This window comes from Alosa alosa, chromosome 21, assembly GCF_017589495.1.
Source record: "Alosa alosa isolate M-15738 ecotype Scorff River chromosome 21, AALO_Geno_1.1, whole genome shotgun sequence".
NCBI lineage: Eukaryota > Metazoa > Chordata > Actinopteri > Clupeiformes > Clupeidae > Alosa > Alosa alosa.
This window is the reverse complement of record NC_063209.1, coordinates 13,136,963-13,155,475: the sequence shown is the minus strand read 5'-3', so window position 1 is coordinate 13,155,475 and position 18,513 is coordinate 13,136,963. Positions and strand designations below refer to the sequence as shown.

General features: G+C 44.8%; 1 protein-coding gene across 4 annotated transcripts; it reads right to left on the bottom strand.

Annotated features, from left to right (window-relative positions):
* Positions 1-2,502: 2,502 nt before the first annotated feature.
* LOC125286007 (rab11 family-interacting protein 1-like) lies at positions 2,503-17,103 on the bottom strand. 4 transcript variants are annotated; one of them, XM_048230641.1, is made up of 6 exons: positions 17,063-17,103; positions 16,895-16,947; positions 16,318-16,671; positions 10,598-10,781; positions 10,034-10,169; positions 2,503-3,037 (listed from the first exon to the last, which is right to left on the bottom strand). In XM_048230641.1, the coding sequence occupies exons 2-6, from the start codon at positions 16,915-16,917 to the stop codon at positions 2,556-2,558; spliced, it is 1,179 nt and encodes a 392-aa protein (XP_048086598.1). In that variant the 5' UTR covers positions 16,918-16,947; positions 17,063-17,103; the 3' UTR covers positions 2,503-2,555. The 4 variants fall into 4 exon arrangements, with proteins under 4 accessions (XP_048086598.1, XP_048086599.1, XP_048086597.1 ...); XM_048230642.1 differs by having other exon boundaries at positions 16,895-16,976; positions 17,063-17,082; XM_048230640.1 differs by lacking the exon at positions 17,063-17,103 and having other exon boundaries at positions 16,895-17,036.
* Between the last annotated feature and the right edge of the window lie 1,410 nt (positions 17,104-18,513).

Sequence of the window (18,513 nt, the reverse complement as noted above, 5' to 3'; positions counted from 1 at the left end):
TCCACTTAAGTGAGTGATTGTCCCTTGACTGTCACGTTGTGTGTTATGCCATCAAAAGGTAATGGTGTGAACGTCATATGTGCTTGTGTGTGTGTGTGTGTGTATTCATGTGTGTGTGTGTTTATATGTGTGTGTGTTTATGTGTGTGTGTGTTTACGTGTCTGTCTGTCTCTGTGGTGTGTGTGTCACTCCACTTGAGTGAGTGGAGGTCCCTTGATTTGCACGTAGTGTGTTATGTCATGGGAGGGTGTGGTGGTGTGACTGTCAGACCAACAGATGTTCCTGACATGGCAGCCGTCCAAATCAATTATTCCGCTCCCAGTATGAATTAGACAGCGCTTCCGCTGACGGAGGTGTGAAAAGGTAAATATCCCCCCATCCCAGCCTGTCTTCCCACCGTTCCCATGAAGCCTCACTGATGTTTCAGGGCCTGTCTGTGGTGAGATGAGACAACACACTCTCTCTGCAATCAGAGCAAGGCAGTCATGTGTTTGTGTGTCTCTCTCTCTCTCTCTCTCTCTCTCATACACACACACACACAAACACATACACACACACCCAAACAGAGAGAGAGAGAGAGAGAGAGAGAGAGAGAGACTATTCCCCCTTCTCCCTCTTTTCTCTCCATCTCTCTCATGTTTTCTCACATTCATTTCTCTCCTAATTTTTCCCTTCGTTTCTCCGGTGCTCCCCCTGGGATTTGGGCCGGGTGCTCATTTCCCCCCTCTAAGAGACACTTCTCATACAAAGTCATTACAGATGTGTCCCTGCGTCAGTTCTTTATTTACCAAAAACTCAAAGCTGGTGTGATCATCAGCAAATGAACAGGTGTGATGTCTGTAAACATAATAATACCACACCGTTTCATTGCTTGAAAACATTGCCCAGTGAGGTGGATATGAAAGAAAACGTGGAATGCACCAGAGCACGCTTAGAAAGGTGAGATGTAGTGAAGATACAAAGAAACTAAATTCAGCTAGTAAAAAGTTCCTATGTTTTACAGTAATAATAATTCCAGATAATACCTGTTAATGTTTGTAAAGAGCCTGCCTTTCCTAATAAGAGATGAGCCCTTGGGTTGGTGCACTCACTAACCCAGAAAGCCACAGGATAACCACAGTGTTATTGTCTCTGCATAGTCATTAGCCTGTTTAGAAAGGCAGCACAAGCCATGTGATTGACATCACATTGTGTGAGGGAATGTAGTGTGCTGCATCAGATTACCAAAGCAGCGTAATGGTGAGACCATTGTAAGACACATGTGACACATTACGGCAGAGTCCAAAATGCCATTCCATGGTGGGAAGGACGTTAATGAAGAGTTTCCCACTGTGGAGGTTCGTCCTTCTTCTTTTATTTTACTCATATTTCTCATTATGACTGAGTGCTGTCACTATGGTTGACCATGCGCTCTGGCCGTCATACCTGTGAGTTGGCTCTTTAACATTACAGTCAAGCTGCAGGTTCTGTGCCCTGTAGACTCGACTTTGATGCTGGGGTGATTGCCTCGTGCTGTCACTTCTTCGCTCATATAAAATAAGTTGTTTATATATTCATATTGTCGAGATGTTTAATTGTAGTCAAGAAATTCATTAGCTAATGTTGCATGATACAAATTATCATGTTTTTTTTTTTTTTTTAATTACATTTCAACATCCCAACTTTTTTGAAACAGGGTTGCATTTGCTCATAGTCAAGTTTCTGGGATGTGGCTTGGGATGTTAAAGTCAAATTTGGTTGTTGAAAGTAGAGCCACCAATATACAGTCATGTATTGTTAACTGTATATTGGTACGTGTGTCTATGTAGATACACGAGGACAGGCATGCTTATGGTACAAAATTATAATATAGACTGAATTCCAAAGTGTGCAAGTTGCAGATGGCCGTTTCTTACAAGCTACTTGGATGTTTGTTACAAGCTACTAGACAAAGAATGCTGAAAGATCGATGAATTCTAAAATATATTATATATAGTATAGTATTATATAGTATAGTGTATAGTATCTAATCTAATCTAATCTAATCTAAGATCTGACTCACTTCTCCTGAAGTTTTCTGAGTCATTTTGGCATAACCAATAATGTGGTCCTTGACTCTAGACAGAGAGTGGGGGCTTTTTCAAGGGACTAATGAAGCCAGTTTTCACTCCAAAAAGCTGTGATCATCATTTAGACATGGATCTGTTTAAGGTGGAAAAATGCCAGCCTATTGTTCAAGCTTTCACACCTGGCATTGCTCAGAAGGTGAGAGCTCTGTCACCTCAGGTGTGGAGAAAATGTCACTCAATGTGTATGTGTGTGTGTGTGTGCGCTTGTTTGTGTGCAAGTGTGTCGTGAGTGTCACCTTACCTTAATAACTGAACAACAAAAGTGTTTTGTAGAGTGCCGAACAACAAAATATGCATACTAAACACACACACACACACACACACCAGCTTAAATTCCTCGTTGGGTGGAGTGAACATTCAGTCTCGCAAAACAAAGTGAACTTCTTAGCCACGCTCTACATTGCAGTTTTATTTTTCATGGCCACACAAGGTCACATCCATGCCGACTCAAATTCTCCCCAGGCACCGGTCCACCCACAGACACAGTGCTCTTAGCCTCTCGGACAAGAGGTGGCTGTACCCTGCATCCAGGCCTCCAGCCGAGGACGCGGAGATGCCCTCAGACCTGGCTGAGGCCTCTGGGGGTGCATCAGGGACGTGCAGGGGCTGCATCTCTCCCCTGTTGGCCCCAAGCCCCCAGCGGTACTGCAGGCGCCTCATCATGCAGCCCAGCCGGAGGAGAAGGTTGCTGGGCTGGCCAGTGGTGGCACTGGAGCTCTCCTGGGAGCGTGGCGGAGGGGGCATCTGAGTGGCGGTGGTGGAGATGCTGCACTTAGCCGCGTGGTTGCCGTCTTCCTTCAGCTCCATTGGAGTGGCATCTCCCGCTTTGCCATCAGCGATTTTGACTGCCGTTGTTTCGCTCTTGGCTGCTGCCATGTTGCTCAATCCACTGTGGTCGGATGAAGCCGGCACACTGGGATCAGGGAATTCTGGGGCAGAAAGGAGACACGCATATTGTACTTCCCAAAATGCCCTCCTCTACATGCTCTAAATCTCTCAAAGAGGGCTCTGTTGTGTACACATATTTAACAAAACCAATTTAATTACACACTGCTAGGAAAAGTAAGCGGACTACTCTTATAAAGTATTATTAAGAGTCCAGCAGTGTTGGTTGTTATAGAAACGGTTACGTGAGGTTAATGGGGTGCGCATGCGATGTAGAGTGAGTGAACAAGTTGAGTAAAAGTGTAATACGCATTCTGTGTGTCTCTGCTCATTTCTAAACACAATATTGGCGACGAGAATGGCTGAATTTGGTTTACCCCCACCTGCACACTTTCTTGCCGTCCCCGGAGATCCTCCGGTTCCATGGGCAAACTGGCTGGAGAGTTTCACAGTTTACCTGGACGCTTTAAACGTCCCACATACTCGACGCACCCGACCAGTAGCGCGACAATGTGACGTCACATAAGCACCGTAACCATTTATACTCGCGTGTGGTGGTCGCGACACTAGTTGCAATATTCTCCTGAACAAAGGTGTCGCTGTTGTGAAAAGACTAACGCTAACTACGTTACACAGCAGAAAAAGCTGCAGTAAGAAACACTAGTAGCTACCTAGCTAGCCTCTGTGATGGTACTTCAGACTTTGGTTGCTACTATTCACAACTACCACCATCATTATCATCTAGTTTCCAAGGTGTGTGCACAAGTAGATAGATAGATGGATATATAGATAGATAGATAGATAGATGGATATATAGATACTTTAGTCATCCCGAGGGAAATTTTAATAATTTAAACAGTTTAGTTAGCTGGCTAGCTAGCTAGCAGCTGGCTGAGTTTGTGTAATTTCCTGAAGTGGAAAGAGATTTTGTTCAGGCCTTAATAGATATCCTTTGTTTGACAATAAATTGTTTCTATTCTTTCATCTTAATTCCATGTGTTGCAACTCTCACTGGTAACTTTGTTAACTTATCCAGCAAACTATTAAAAATTCACGACTGTAACAAAACACTGCATCTCTCGCTTGCCCTCGAACTAGTCCATCTTCCTGTTTCCACCTTGTCGCGCTCGTCTGAATAAAAATGAGTGGTGCGCTACCTCGCGCTACCTGGCTTCAATCCTGGCGCGCCAGCAAGATTTACGTCATTATGACGTCACGTTGTCGCGCTACCGGTCGGGTGCGTCAGGTATGTAGAAGCCCTTAGACTAGGATATTACCGACAAGAGGAAAATGGCTCTCCTCCGCCATTGTCTTGGAGTGGATAGGCAACGCATTTTTCGCAATCTTGGGACGCCTGCCAACTATGATGATGCAGTTACCCTCTTGACGACCCATTTCACTGGTCGCCAAAGGATTTTACTCTGACGGTACAAACTTCGAAAGCGCCTGCAACGACCCGGTGAGTCTGTTCGAAGCTACGTGACAAACTTAAAAGACATGGCGCGCTTGTGTGACTATGGGGTTCTGCGAGATCAAATACTTCGGGACCAGTTCATTGAAGGGACATCGTGTGAGAAAACAAGAGAAAAGCTGTTACTAGAAGCGGATGATTTGACTTTAGACAGAGCTGTGGAGATAGCGCTGCAAGTTGAGACAGCCATGGAATGCAGGCGCGCGGCCCCTCGCGGACAGCGCTGCACAGCAACTTCAGCCTGCCTATCACACCAGCATGCACTTCGCCGACGACAGCCGGTGTTCAGAGCAGGGTTTTCCGGTGCAATTCACTCAGAGTGATAGTGCAATAGGCGAACTGCAGAGGTATGTGGTAACTGTGGTTCTAAATCACACAATTCTAAGGCACAGCATTGTCCTGCCAGAGGACAACAGTGTAGAAATTGTCAGAAGCAAAACCATTTTGCCAAGATGTGCCGTTTAGGCTCTGCCACTCTCCCACAACACACAGGACCTCCACCAGCTCGGCACAACTACACGGAGATCAGAAATGTGACTGCTGGTCAGGTGCCTGTGACCCTGTACTGTCCAGTTAGCCGAAGTGACCCTGCCCTTATGAATGGACACTGGTGGGGGTTGATGGGATTTGGGCGTTCGGGGGTTCAATGTTCCATATGTGTTGTGCATGCATTACTTGAAAAGAACTAGCTCCAGTTATGTATGAACAGTGAAGGTAACAAACTCTTAAACATGTGAAAAACATGAACTTAAAGAAGTGAAAATTTAACAATATGAACTATGAATATTGAACAACTTGAAGCTACATCTATCAAGTGTGAACATGCTTAACAAAATATGGGAACAAAACATGGGACCTAAACGTGCATTACGAATATAATCAGTGGGAGCCCTGTGCTTGTTTCCCATAACAAGAAGGTTCCATCTGGGGTGATGGAAGATAGTGACACCCTCAGTGTGTTTGAAATGTCCAGTCGATTGCGCAATTTGGTCTTAGTTGCAGTCGTTTGCGAAAACCCGCCTCGCATAGATAGGCCTACGTGGTGGGAAATGGTAGCAACGTTTTCAGCGCTTTTACGGCTATCTCAGGATATTCTGCTTTGGTTTTGATCCAAAAACCCGCAAGAGAGGTTTCCTCATACACACTCTTAAGACCACCGTCATTTGCAATTTCGATCAACTGCTCTTCCTCCTGCGCTGACAAGTTAGGACTATTCGGGATATTGACAAATGGGTTGCAGACCCACTCATTGGTTTGCCGTGGATCTTTGGAGGATGGGAAGTAACGCTCAAACTCATTTCAAAGCGCAACCACGTGATCGCGCACCAGCTTGGCTTTAAATGCAGCGACTTTATCTGCCAGTTTAATAACAGTCATCATTCTCCCCTGGAGTGACAGGTTGAGGTCATTAAGCAACCCGAATATGTCACACAGGTAAGCGAGTGTTGACACCAGTCCTCATCACTAAAATGTGCAGCTAACGGTGACTTTTTTTCTGTAAGAAATCTCTGCAGCGGCTCTCGCAACTCAAACACTCTGGCCAGTGACCTGCTAAAGATGCTTGTTTTTTGTTGCTCATTCTAGCAGTTTAGCTAACCGTGTGACACTACCGTTCGCCAAGAACTGATCAAGTGAAGTGAGCTGACCTGAGGCTGCGCAGCGCTGAAGGCAATATGTAAAGTGTTGAAGGGGACAGACAGACGTGAAAATAGACCTTGCAAAATGCAAACATGCGTGCAATCAAACAACTGCATATAGGCCTAGGTCATGTAAAAACGTGACATTATTGCGAATTAAATTGAGTTTAGTTTGCATGCATTTTTTTTAAACTCATGTCGTAGGCTACAGCCCGGTTAGGAATGAAGTGGAGTGGTTGGGGACCGCTGGCCTAGGCTGTCTCACAGCCTTCAAACACAGGCCTTTGGTGAACCCTGATGTGTCACCTGTCATCCAGCCCCCTGCGCAGGGATTCCCTTCGCCTTGAGAGACGAGGTCACCCGCGAACTTGGGACACTCCTGGACATGGGAATTATTGAACCAGTCAACGCTGCTCCCTGGATTTCAAACTTAGTCATTGCAAAAAAAAAAAATCTAGGGGAATAAGAATATGCGTTGACCTACGTTTGGTGAATAAGGCAGTTATTCCAGACAGATATCCTTTGCCTACCTCAGAGGAGCTCACTTCACACTTTCACGGCTCAACAGTCTTCACAAAGCTTGACTTACGTCAGGGCTACCTGCAGGTACCACTCCACCCAGCCAGCAGGGACCTCACTGCTTTCGTGACGCACGCTGGGGTGTTCCGGTACACTCGAATGGCTTTTGGATTAAGCTCCGCCCCTAGCTGCTTCCAGAAGGTGATGAGCACAATCCTGGCTGGCATCCCTGGGGTAGCGGTTTTCCTGGATGACATTGTTATCCATGCTCAAGACATTGAGACACACAACAAGCGCCTCCAGAGGGTGGCTCAGGCCTACCTTCAGAACAACCTGACTCTGAACGAAGAAAAATGCTGCTTTGCTGCCCCAGCCATCGACTTTGTGGGGTTCCGCCTGACAGCCAAAGGCATTTCCCCACTACAGTCCAACGTCGACGCCATACACAGGATTTCAGAGCCTCAGCCTCTCAAATGGCCTCGTTTTTAGGCATGACTGCGTACTGCCTCCGTTTTCTGCCCGACTACTCACAGACCTCCGCACCTCTCCGCCAACTGCTTAAAAAAGAAGAGCCATGGCACTGGACTACAGCATGTTCAGAGGACGTACAAACTCTGAAAGCCCAGCTCACAACACCCCCTGTCCTAGCCCACTTTAACCCTGAATGTCCGACTCTAGTCACCTGTGATGCTTCAGATCGGGCTATTGGTGCAGTCCTTTCACAGGTGCAGGACGGGGTGGAGAGACCTGTAGCCTTCGCCTCCAGGGCATTAACACCAACAGAACAGCGCTACTCTGTTGGTGAATGTGAGGCGCTCGCCTGTGTGTGGGCCTCAGAGAGGTGGCACCTTTACCTCTACGGATGTCGTTTCACCCTCAGGACTGACCATCAGGCCCTGACTGCATTGCTGACAGCATCAGGATCCGGTCATAAACCCCTGCGCCTGCACAGATGGGGGGAAAGGCTGAGGCAATATGACTATGAACTGAAATTTACCCCTGGAAGGGACAATGTAGTCGCCGACCTACTCTCTCATTCCATCGATGCTCCCACACCAATGGTCTCCCCGGACGAGGACACAGAGACTGAATTCATTCACATGCTCCACACACCCTTGCAGTCGGCTGTGTCATTGGAGGAGTTGCAGCGCGAGTCTGAGCATGACCCCACACTGGCCTTGCTACGTACGCGTATGCGCTCTGGATGGCCAGCAAAAGTTTGTGATGAGCTCATGCCATTCGCAAGGGTGCGTGATGAACTGTCATGTTGGGGTGATGTTTGTGTCTACGGGCTTGTGCACCATGGTGCCCTGCAGCCAGCGGGCCCGCGTGCTATCCATGGCACATGAGGGGCACCTAGGCATCGTTAAACTCAAACTGCGATGCCGAGATCTCATCTAGTGGCCAGGCATCGATTGCGATATTGAAGCCCTGGTTAAAGACTGTGTGCCATGCCTCCTCAGTGGGAAAACTGGACCTCCAGTGCCAACCCCTCTGCAGCCTGTTCCATGGCCGATGGGAACATCTCCAGCTCGACATCAGTGGGGAGATCCATGGCCATGGAATTCCCCATCATCAGCCTTTCCTTGTGGTGCTGTACGACCTCCATTCAAAATGGCCCGAAGTGGTTCCAGCTGGAACTGTCACAACACAGGTCATCACAGACATCCTAGAAGCCTTGTTCGTGCGTTGGGGCATGCCTCGCGCCATCACAACAGATAATGGGCCCCAGTTCATCTCTGCAGACTTCTCTCAGTTCTTTAGTGATAGGGGAGTCAAACACATCTGCACAGCATACTACAATCCACAAGCAAACGGCAGTGTGGAGCGGTTCAACCAGAGCCTAAAGAATGGCGTATTTTAGTAGAACGGCAGTATTTTGACCGGAAACACAGGGTCAAGAGCACTGCTACAGTATTACCGCTGGTGACTGGGTTCGAGCTCGTAGGCCTCATCGGGCAACAAGATGGCTTCATACTGGAGCCAGCCCTTCCAGGTGCACAGGCAGCTGGGCCCAGCCACATTCATGCTTAGTGACGGATCACGATGGCATGCTAAGAGACTGAGGAAAGTGCGGAACCCAGGTGAGGAAATGGTGGCTCCACTGCCATCGGCCCCACCTCCACTGGTGCCGACACGTATAGGGCCACAGCAGGCTTCCCATACTCCTCAAGCTGCACCATCACCAGCGCCCCAGCAACCGCAACCTGCGCCTGACCTGCAACCTCCTCTGATTTCCTCTGGCACCCAGGCAGATCCAGGGCTGGGCCGTGTCACGAATTCAGCTATGGGTACTTCCCCACCTGCTTTGGAGGGGCCGAAGCCAGAGGTCGAGGAGTGCCGACCCGTAAGGGCCAGGGCCCACCCTGCCTACTTAAAGGACTTTGTCACAGAGTGACAGTGTAGGCCGTGCACTCTGTATTACTGTTCAATTGTTCTGGCAAAGACTTAGTTATGCAGAAGTCTAGGTTCTTGGGAGGGAGGGGGAAATGTTGTGTACACATAATTAACAAAACCAATTTAATTACACACTGCTAGGAAAAGTAAGGACTACGAAAAGGACTACTATTATGAAGTATTATTAAGAGTCCAGCAGTGTTGGTTGTTATAGAAACGGCTGTGTGAGGTTAATGGGGTGCGCATGCGATGTAGAGTGAGTGAACAAGTTGAGTAAAAGTGTAATATGCATTCTGTGTGTCTCTGCTCATTTCTAAACACAATAGGCTCATTTTGAGACGTTCAATGGTGTCACATCAAAAAGACAAAAGGTACTGTCAGAGTCCTTTCAGTGTCCCATGTTCTACAAAATATCTCTTTTTTGTTCTTAGAGTGTATTTGGCGTTCTGTAACAGGAGTACACAGGAGGTTTATATGAACTGGCTTCACACTGCAGTTGGCTTTGGGCAAAGTTGCTAATTATCCTCTGATAGAGGTTTTAGCCTAAAGGGCTGTTCCACCAAGAACGACATCTATAACAACAGCTGAAAGTGACCCTGACAATATCAGTCTTCATGTTGTTATTGTTATAATTTAGGTGTGGAGATTGTCATTCATATTAGCTAGAGCGATATGTTTTTGCCATTATCATCATAGTTCAGAAAATATTACTAAAAATGAATTCCCTTTTCAAACTTTTGCTAATACTCACAACAGAGTTCTGACATGGTTAGTCGTTTGAACCGGAGAGGGTTCTTAAATACATTTAGGGTCTCAGATTGATAGGAATGATCAATCGAGAACTGAAACTAAAAATGGAACAAAATATGAACCTCAAGCAAAGCAAAGCCTGGACTAGTCTGAACCCTGAGACAAAAGACCAGCTCTATGCTAATGTCTTAACATCGAATAGCATCGTCCGTTCAAAGGGAATGTATGTCAGTGTGAGAGGCATGGAGGACACGGAGACGCTGTACCACCATTGCCGCCGCCGCTGCTGACACACTGCGGGCTGGCCGCTCGCTCGTGGGTGTGGACCACAGATGGTGGGGCCTGGTCCAGTACTGGAACTGCAGCGCAAGATGGCTGGATTGGCTCGCGTTTCTCTGCCGGCTGCACAGCACACAGACGCCATGGCCAGAGAGAGAGAGAGAGAGAGAGAGAGAGAGAGAGAGAGAGAGACCACATGAGCAACAAAGGAGCAGCCCTTATAGCTGGCAATGCTGCCCATCTACATCTGCGCTGCTTTTAATGATCAGTAGACCTACATACATGTTGATATTGTCATATTGTAAATAGTCCTGGAGAGATAATTAGAAGAGATAATTGATAATTGATTGGTATATGAACCTAAATCAATGTCACTTAGTAAATTTAATTAGTATTTTATTTTTAAATGAAGTTAATCTTAAACACAGTTGCAATGAAATGAGCATGGTTGGTAAATTGAGAAAGAAACAAGAAAAGTCAAATTAATGTTTTCTGTTTTCAGATTTATTTTTTTGCTCCAGAAAGGGGGAGAGAGGGAGAGAGGGACTGACCTGAACAGAAGATGGCGGGTGGAGCTCTGTGCTCCCCCAGCCGCCATGGCTGGCCGCACAGATGGAGCGGAGCTGGGTGTCCACTCTAGTGGAGGAGGAGTGGAGGTTGCCCAGGCAGAACGAGACCTCCATCTCCCCTCTGTCCTTCACTTTCTTCTTGGGCTTGGATTCAAGAGTCAGCCACCTACAGAGAAGTTGCTTTCAGGCTCAGCTCTCTGAATGCATATGAAAGCTCAGACCGCTAACAGATGTAGTAGTGTTTCCCAAAGCAGTTGTGGTCGTACCCAGCGATTCTAGGGGTCCGAGACCATGCCCCTTTTAAGAACATTTTAAAAATTGTTTGGAAGATTTTTTGAAACTGTTGAATTGAATCAAGAGATGTAGATTAAAATCTGTAATAAGTACTAAAATCAGCAGCACTATTTAGTAAAATGTGCACACGATTTACAAAATGGAGAGCACAATCTAATAAATTGAGAGCACAATCTAGTAAAATGAGAGCATGATTTAGTAAAATGAGCACACACTTTAGTAAAAATGAGTGCATGTTTTCTGGATATACACAAAAAATATCTTGCAATGACACCTCCGGGGCTCCGTAGAAAAGTTGAACATGTTCTATTCAAAAGTGCAAACAAACATGAAATACTGTAGGTTAATAACCAACCACTCACAAAGACTTTGATTTGATCTATTTCATCCCCCCCCCCCAACAGACACACACACACACACACACACACACACACACACACACACAAACCATATGTGGGGAATCCTAAGGCCTAGTCCACACGTACCAAACCGATCTTTTTTTCCTCCGTCTTCCCTGGAACCGTATCAAGAATATTTGCGTCCAAACGGATCCATCTCAACACGACTCAACACGTTACTTCATACCCCAGGTCTATTGGTGGCACTGTGTCTTTACAGAAATTCACCAAAACTTGCGCTTTAAAAACAGACAGAATAGGCTACGGCGAAATGGCTAGTGCAAGGAAACCAGAATTGTTTGTGTGGACTGATGGTGAACTGTCAACTGTAGTCAACTGTAAAACTAATAAACTTTATTTTACGGTTTGTGAAGGGTGCAGTCCCGTCCTTTATTTGGCTAACGCAGGTAGGCTCACCTTTACTTTCTTTGGTTGTAGGATAGTCCGTGATTCACATTAGTTTTGGCTATCACCGCAATTAGGCTACTAAACGCAAGGCTTACCCAAGTTATAGGCTATTCTGTCGCCACATTTATAATATTGCTATAAAACCTTTGTTAGTAACAGTCAATACTTTTGCCTGCATCAAATCGTGCATTCGCATTCAGTGTGCTACCATCGGCTTAACGTGAGTTCTAAAGCGTCTTTGTATGCTTATATCTGATTTCACTTTCGACTGTGAATGCATGTATATATGTTGTAAGACATGTAAAATAAATGAATGACACTGGCACTCACGCACAAATTAATGTAGCCTAAACTTACACCGCGACTTTCCTAATAACTTAAGTTCTCTCGCGTCACTGACAGTAGCTAGAATGCATAAAAAAACACAGGGAAAAACAGTGTTCAGTCCACCAGTAATAAGCTATCGGCGCCGCGGCGCTGCGCAGCATCAGTTGTGATATTTATCTTAACGGACTGTAATCGTAGGTAATGTCATGTATGAAAACTAGTATTGTTAGGCAATACTATAAGTGCAAGTCCAGGGCAGCTGAGGTGTGGCGATGACATCATCGACACGCCAAAGCAGGATAATAGCGGTTTAAGCTGTCTAAACAAACTCAAACAGGCTCGTTTTCAGATTTCTCCACTCTGGGACCAGGTTTCAGAAAAGTGCGGTTTCGGGCAGTGCGTTTACAGGATTCGTTTGGACGCTCGGCCAAGACAAAGCAAAACCTCTGCGTTTAACCTAAAAAGCGTCTCCGTGTGGACAGGCCCTAAGTCAACTGTAGCATTGCCAGTGGATTGTATTTAAGTTTCATCTGTTGGTCAGTCATTAATAGTGTGCATTACCAGTTAATCTGAAAACATAGCTGTTCCAATGACAGATAACTGTCCTCTTTCATTTATGAGGCATATTGGAGTTGTGATCCATATTGCGTCACCACAAAGAAAAACAAACAGCTCAACCTCAGAAAATGACAACATGTAAATGTCAACCAAACCCTTAAAAAAATACATCTGCAAGCATGAACCACCTCACTTGCCAGTCTGGACAGAGTGACTCATGAAGTGATGATGAAGTGACTATCACTGTGATTAACTAGTTTGATGACATTCAAAAGTATATTTAGAGCATCTCTCTCTCTCTCTCTCGCTTTATCTCTCTCTCTCTCTCTCTCAAACCTGAACAAATATAAAACTGCAGGAGCTTGATAACATACGCGTGAGAGAAGTCAGTCAGTGAGTGAGACTGCAGGGATATGCATCTGTCTGGTGGGTATATTTTCAGCTGTTGATATTCATGTTGGAATGTGTGGGAGTTGTTTGGCACCTATAAGGCACAGCTGACTTTGTGTGCTTGTATAATTAGTAAAGTCAACAGGCAGCGTGGTTGAGTGGGCCGTGATGGTGTACAAGGCTAATGAGGATTTTTTGACACGCAGCAAAGCCACACAACAGCAGCACCAAATGGGCCTGAGGCGTTTAGAAAGGTAAGTGAGACTATTCACGCATCAACAAACCCTTCTGATCCTATAAATACAGATTGGACAGTTTGGTGAAATAAACTTAATTCAGTCTTCTGTTTTCCTCTTTTTGAAGATGTTTGTATTCACAAACAGCCTGAACCAGAGACTTTATTAATGAGGAAACAAAGCACTTACCGAATCTGCCATAGAAATATATAAGGACAGTTGGCAGTTGTCTACACATATTCCACCCCTTCCCCCGCCAAATTCTCAGCCGAACTGGAAATCCTGCTCTGTAATGGAAGTAACCAGTTGCATTATTGGCAACAGCATGATTGACATTTTGTCAGAATCTATTTACTTCCCCATCACTGTGGTAACAGCCATGCCACGAATGTTGGCGCGTAAAGAATTACATATTTTGAGTCTTATTTTAGCTATTTAGGAGGAGATATTCATACCGTTCAATTCAGATTTAAACACAGATTCGCCTGGTGAGCTTTTTATGTGAATATGATCTCCCTATTTGCAGTTATGTATGCCTCCCCATCCATTTGAATTCATAGGTGCCACCTACGTCACTATCAAATAGAATGCCGCCATATTAACGACCGATTTCGCCCAGTATGGTCGCCCACACTGCATATTCGAATGTGTGAGAGAGAAAGATATATGTGGAGAAAAATTCAATTTTAGGCTCCGATCCTTATTTGTTACCCCCAGATTTCTTTTGTCCCTTATTATCTGCCCCAGGCTTGCAAAAGCCCCAATTGGCTTTCCACGATATATCTACCTTGTTCCTAACCTCTCCCCGTAGGCCTACAGTGGGGATAGCTTGAAGGCATTCAAGAGTAGGGGAGAGCCTGGACGATGGAAACACGGGACGGATGAAACATTCCAGTTTTCTCTGAGTGTATAGGCTAATGATGATAAACAGACATCCTTCGGTCAAAACATAGAGCATATTAACCTTTTATCAGCCAAATATCTTTCTGCTATGTCATTGTATCATGGAGTTATAAACAAGTTTGCGCAAAAGTAAACTTCATTAGCGGTTACATTTTTTTGATTATTAATGAGTGTTTTTCATTTAAAGGTTCGACTTAGGCCTAATGCTTATTCAGTAGACCATTTAGTGTTCACAATCCCAGACTTTCATATCGCATGCTTGTTTACATGGAAAGCAAAACAAGCTATAGTGACATATGTCTGTGTCCGGACGATTGAAACACTTGTGGCCGGTGGCCGGCTGGTAAGCCTTCTTATTTGGATGTGCTGTGGCCTAACCCACGTAAAACCTAGTGAAACGACATTTTCAACAATATAGCCTAACATGATATAAATGGGAAAGTTTACCGTTCTAGCTATAAACATAGCAGAATCATCTACAGGGCATGATATTTCAAAAACTGCTTCATACACGCTTCACAATGATGGCAATGAGTTGTTATCAGACATGCACAAAGACGTATAGCCCTGCAACAATCTATCTAAAATAACACCTATTGGGAGTAGCCTACCAACATTACATTACATTTACATTACATTACATTTAGCAGACACTTCTTGACCAAAGTGACTTACATATGTCAGCTATATTACAAGGGGTCACATTGTCCCCGGAGCAACTTGGGGTTAAGTGCCTTGCTCAAGGGCACAGCGGTGGAAGCCGGGAATTGAACCGACAACTTTCAGGCACGCTAGCCCAGCTCCTTAACCACTACACTACTACTGCACGCTAGCCCAGCTCCTTAACCACTACACTACCACCGCCCCCGTTGTTACCATTCATGATATGTAGTAAAAATTTTGAAGTTGTGGGACGTTTACATCGCTTAAACTGTATGTTTCATTCGTCCCCTAATGTTGTTTCAACTGTCCCGACCAGCAGGGACGAAGGTCCCACTTTTGCTGTAGCCTAATCATTTCTGAAGGGTTTTGTTCAAAGCTGAAAATGCATTTGTATTTGACAGAGGACAGTTGTAGGTTACTAGTGACCAAATATTAGCTTTCAGTGTGGTACGATCGGTTTGTAAATTACGTTTAGTTAAAAAGTGTTTCAACTGTCCCGGCTCTCCCCTACTGATGCCTATCAATATGCTGTGATTGGATGGGTCAAAAACGTGAAAGTGCGGCACCTATGAAGGTATATTGGGTGCAAAAGTGGCGAGCACATTTAACTGCAGATTTTGCATGTGCACACTAAAGTCATAAATGTGTAACAGTTAAGTTGAAGTTGTACATATTTTTTTACATCTTGTTAACACAAAATAGGGGCTACGGGTTCACAAATCCTTTTTACAGGTACACAAATCCTATCCTGTGAGTCACAACTTTCAAGAGTCACGACTTTTCGACACTTTTGCTCCAATCGTTGTAGCAGCGCCAGTTGGTGCGAAACACATTTGCACATCCGTGTTTCATAATTTGAGAACATGCACAACATTCGTGCATTTGTAAACCCAAATGTGAACTAATGCATCCAAAGTTGTGCATCTGAGAAATAATTTCTCATTAATAAAATTCTACAGATCGCAAGGCGTTTTCTCGATCGATTCGCTCGACGTGCACACATACAAATCTTTTTGCTCCTATTATATCACCTAGCCAGGAGCAAAAGTATCGTCACTCGTAGAAGCAGATTCGAGCACTTGTATCAATTGACTTGTAGTCGTGCAAGAAAATCAAAGCGATCTGTAGAATTGAATCTGCAGTTAAATGTGCTCGCCACTTTTGCACCCAATATACCTTCATAGGCACCTGGCCACCAAGGATTTATATTTAATCATGGGAAATGTAAGTATTATGTAAAAACAATTCAAATATATGATTTTGGTGGTAGTTTACTCTGACTAGGTACATGTAGTAGCGAGTTGTTAGCTAAGTGGCTAACAGCTAGCAAGCTACCACTCAATTTAGTGTCATTTAGCTAAATAATGGGTATGGACTGGCTATTCAATACAACATGCCATCTGTCATTGAAAAAATGCTTGTTATGTACTCACAATACCATGTTTAACCATGTCGAGATGTACAGTTTTAGGCATAGTAACTTCTAACAGGGTGTCTAAGCAGGAGTCCTCTGTCGGTCACTTACTTTGTGTTACCTGGCTGATGATCCCGGCACACATCGACCAGTCGCACCTCGGCCCGACCCAGAAACCTGTCTGGTAGAGCGGCCAGCGATCGCCTGTGCATAACCGTCAGGGTCAGGGTCATGGCGTCATCCCGTGGGATGGGCAGGGCGAAGGTCACAGTGTCATTCCACTCCGGGCAGAGCGTGTTGCATACGGGCTGTGTGGTGAACCTTAGGCTGCCCAGCTGCGCCTGCACGTAGGAGTTGCTGCCGCTGCGGCGGTCCTTGGGTCGGAGGCGACGAGCCTGCAGGATGGTGACGGTCAGGTGAGAGGCCGGCCATTTATCTCCATCTCTTACTGGAATACTGTGGGGACTGGAGTAAGCCCAGCAGGCAGACATTATGGATGTATATTCAACATCGCTAACACTTTAATATCGAGGTACATTTATCCATTCAAATGGTTAGGTTACGTACATTCATTGGCATTAATGAGTGTGAATGCATGGTGAAATGCATGAGTGTGAATGAAGGTGAAATATTTTTGATATACAAGTTAGTCTCACAGTTCTTACAGTGATATGATCAAATGCCTCACCCACAATAAGGTAGAGTTGTCATCTCTTATTCATCTCACATCAGATTTGATAACTGACATGTAAGAAAAATAAAATCATGACCTCATATTGGATCAGAAAAACAGAAGATTAGACATGATCATAACAATAACACATAGTCACTACATTTCATGTGTAGCTGTTCCTACCTGCTAACCTCGCTCCATTCCAGCAAGGCTGTCATGCTTCATCTTCTGAGGGATTATTCACTGATGTCACAAAGGACTTAAGAACATTGGTGCCATGGAGTGTTCCACTGCTGCCATTGGCAACTCGCCAGAAAAATAAACAGGTGATTTGTCAACTAACTGACTGAATTTTAAGTTTACAATCATATGTTTGTTTTTGTTTTTTTTTGACAAGTGCCTCATACTAACCTTACACTGAACAGAAGGCAGTTTCACTCTTTTAGCCCTATTTTAGGACATAATTCACCTTTCTGAGCCACAGAAAGTGCTAAGTGTACATTGCTGTCTCTGGAACAGCAATCAGGACTATGTTTGCACCAACTTGTTGAGATCAATCTTAATTACTCCTACACATTTATGCTTGTGGAGTTTATAATGATTTTTTATTTGTCTGTGTGTGTGTGTGTGTGTGAGAGAGAGAGAGAGAGAGAGAGAGAGAGAGAGAGAGAGAGAGAAGGTAGTCAGTCACCCTGTATGCAGAATAACCACATAATAACACATTAATTACAGATTGCTGACCTCTTCAAAGTACTTCTGACGAGAAACATTCACAGCATTGTGTGATTCTCAGAAAGATTCCTATATTTCCTGTCATCATTAGATTCTATCACTGTGGATTCTATCACTGTTGTGGTTTAAAAATGTCTTTAAAACAAATTTGGTATCAGTGGACTGTATCAAATGAGTGATTTATTAGCCTAATTTAACAATTGTTTTAAGAACAACCTGTTTTTGATTTGCCTGACTCTGCTTCCCGGTTCTTTCTTTCTTTCTCTCTCTCTTTCTTTTTCTCTTTCTTTCTTTCTCTCTTTCTTTTGGTCTTTCTTTCACATTTCTAAGTGCAGTCCCCCCTTTCACCTGGAGTGTGAGCTACAGTATGCCTGCAGGGTGCATCCATGTACAACTCTCCTTTCTTGGAGCAAAACTATCTGACACTGGAACAATGTTGTTGTGGCGGCAGGGTGGATGATGCACAAAAATGTCAAGACAAGAAGAAGAAGAAAGAGCAAAGTGAGCGTTTAGCCCGCGAGTGTGAATTGCCTTTCGCACCAGACAGATTTCCCAATCCCATTATGGCTCCAGCTAGCGTTTTTAGTGCAAATTTCGCGGCGCTCGTGTCGATTGCACATGCTCTCTAGGCCTAATGAGGGAGCATTAGCCAAGGGAGAAGTGGTAATTAGACCAAGCGTCAGCATCAGGGACAGATGGCATGCAAAGACAAGTCTTTTTCCCTCACAATCATTGTCCCACTCTTCCAATGGGGGGGATGTTAGTACATGTCTTTTTTTGGTGGTTGTTGTTGTTTGTGTGATGGTAATCTAGATACAAGCAGAGTGTCAGAGTCTTTTGTTACACTTTTATTAAAGATGAGAGGGTGATTGCTAAAAATGTTTTTGTGTTGTTGTTGTTGT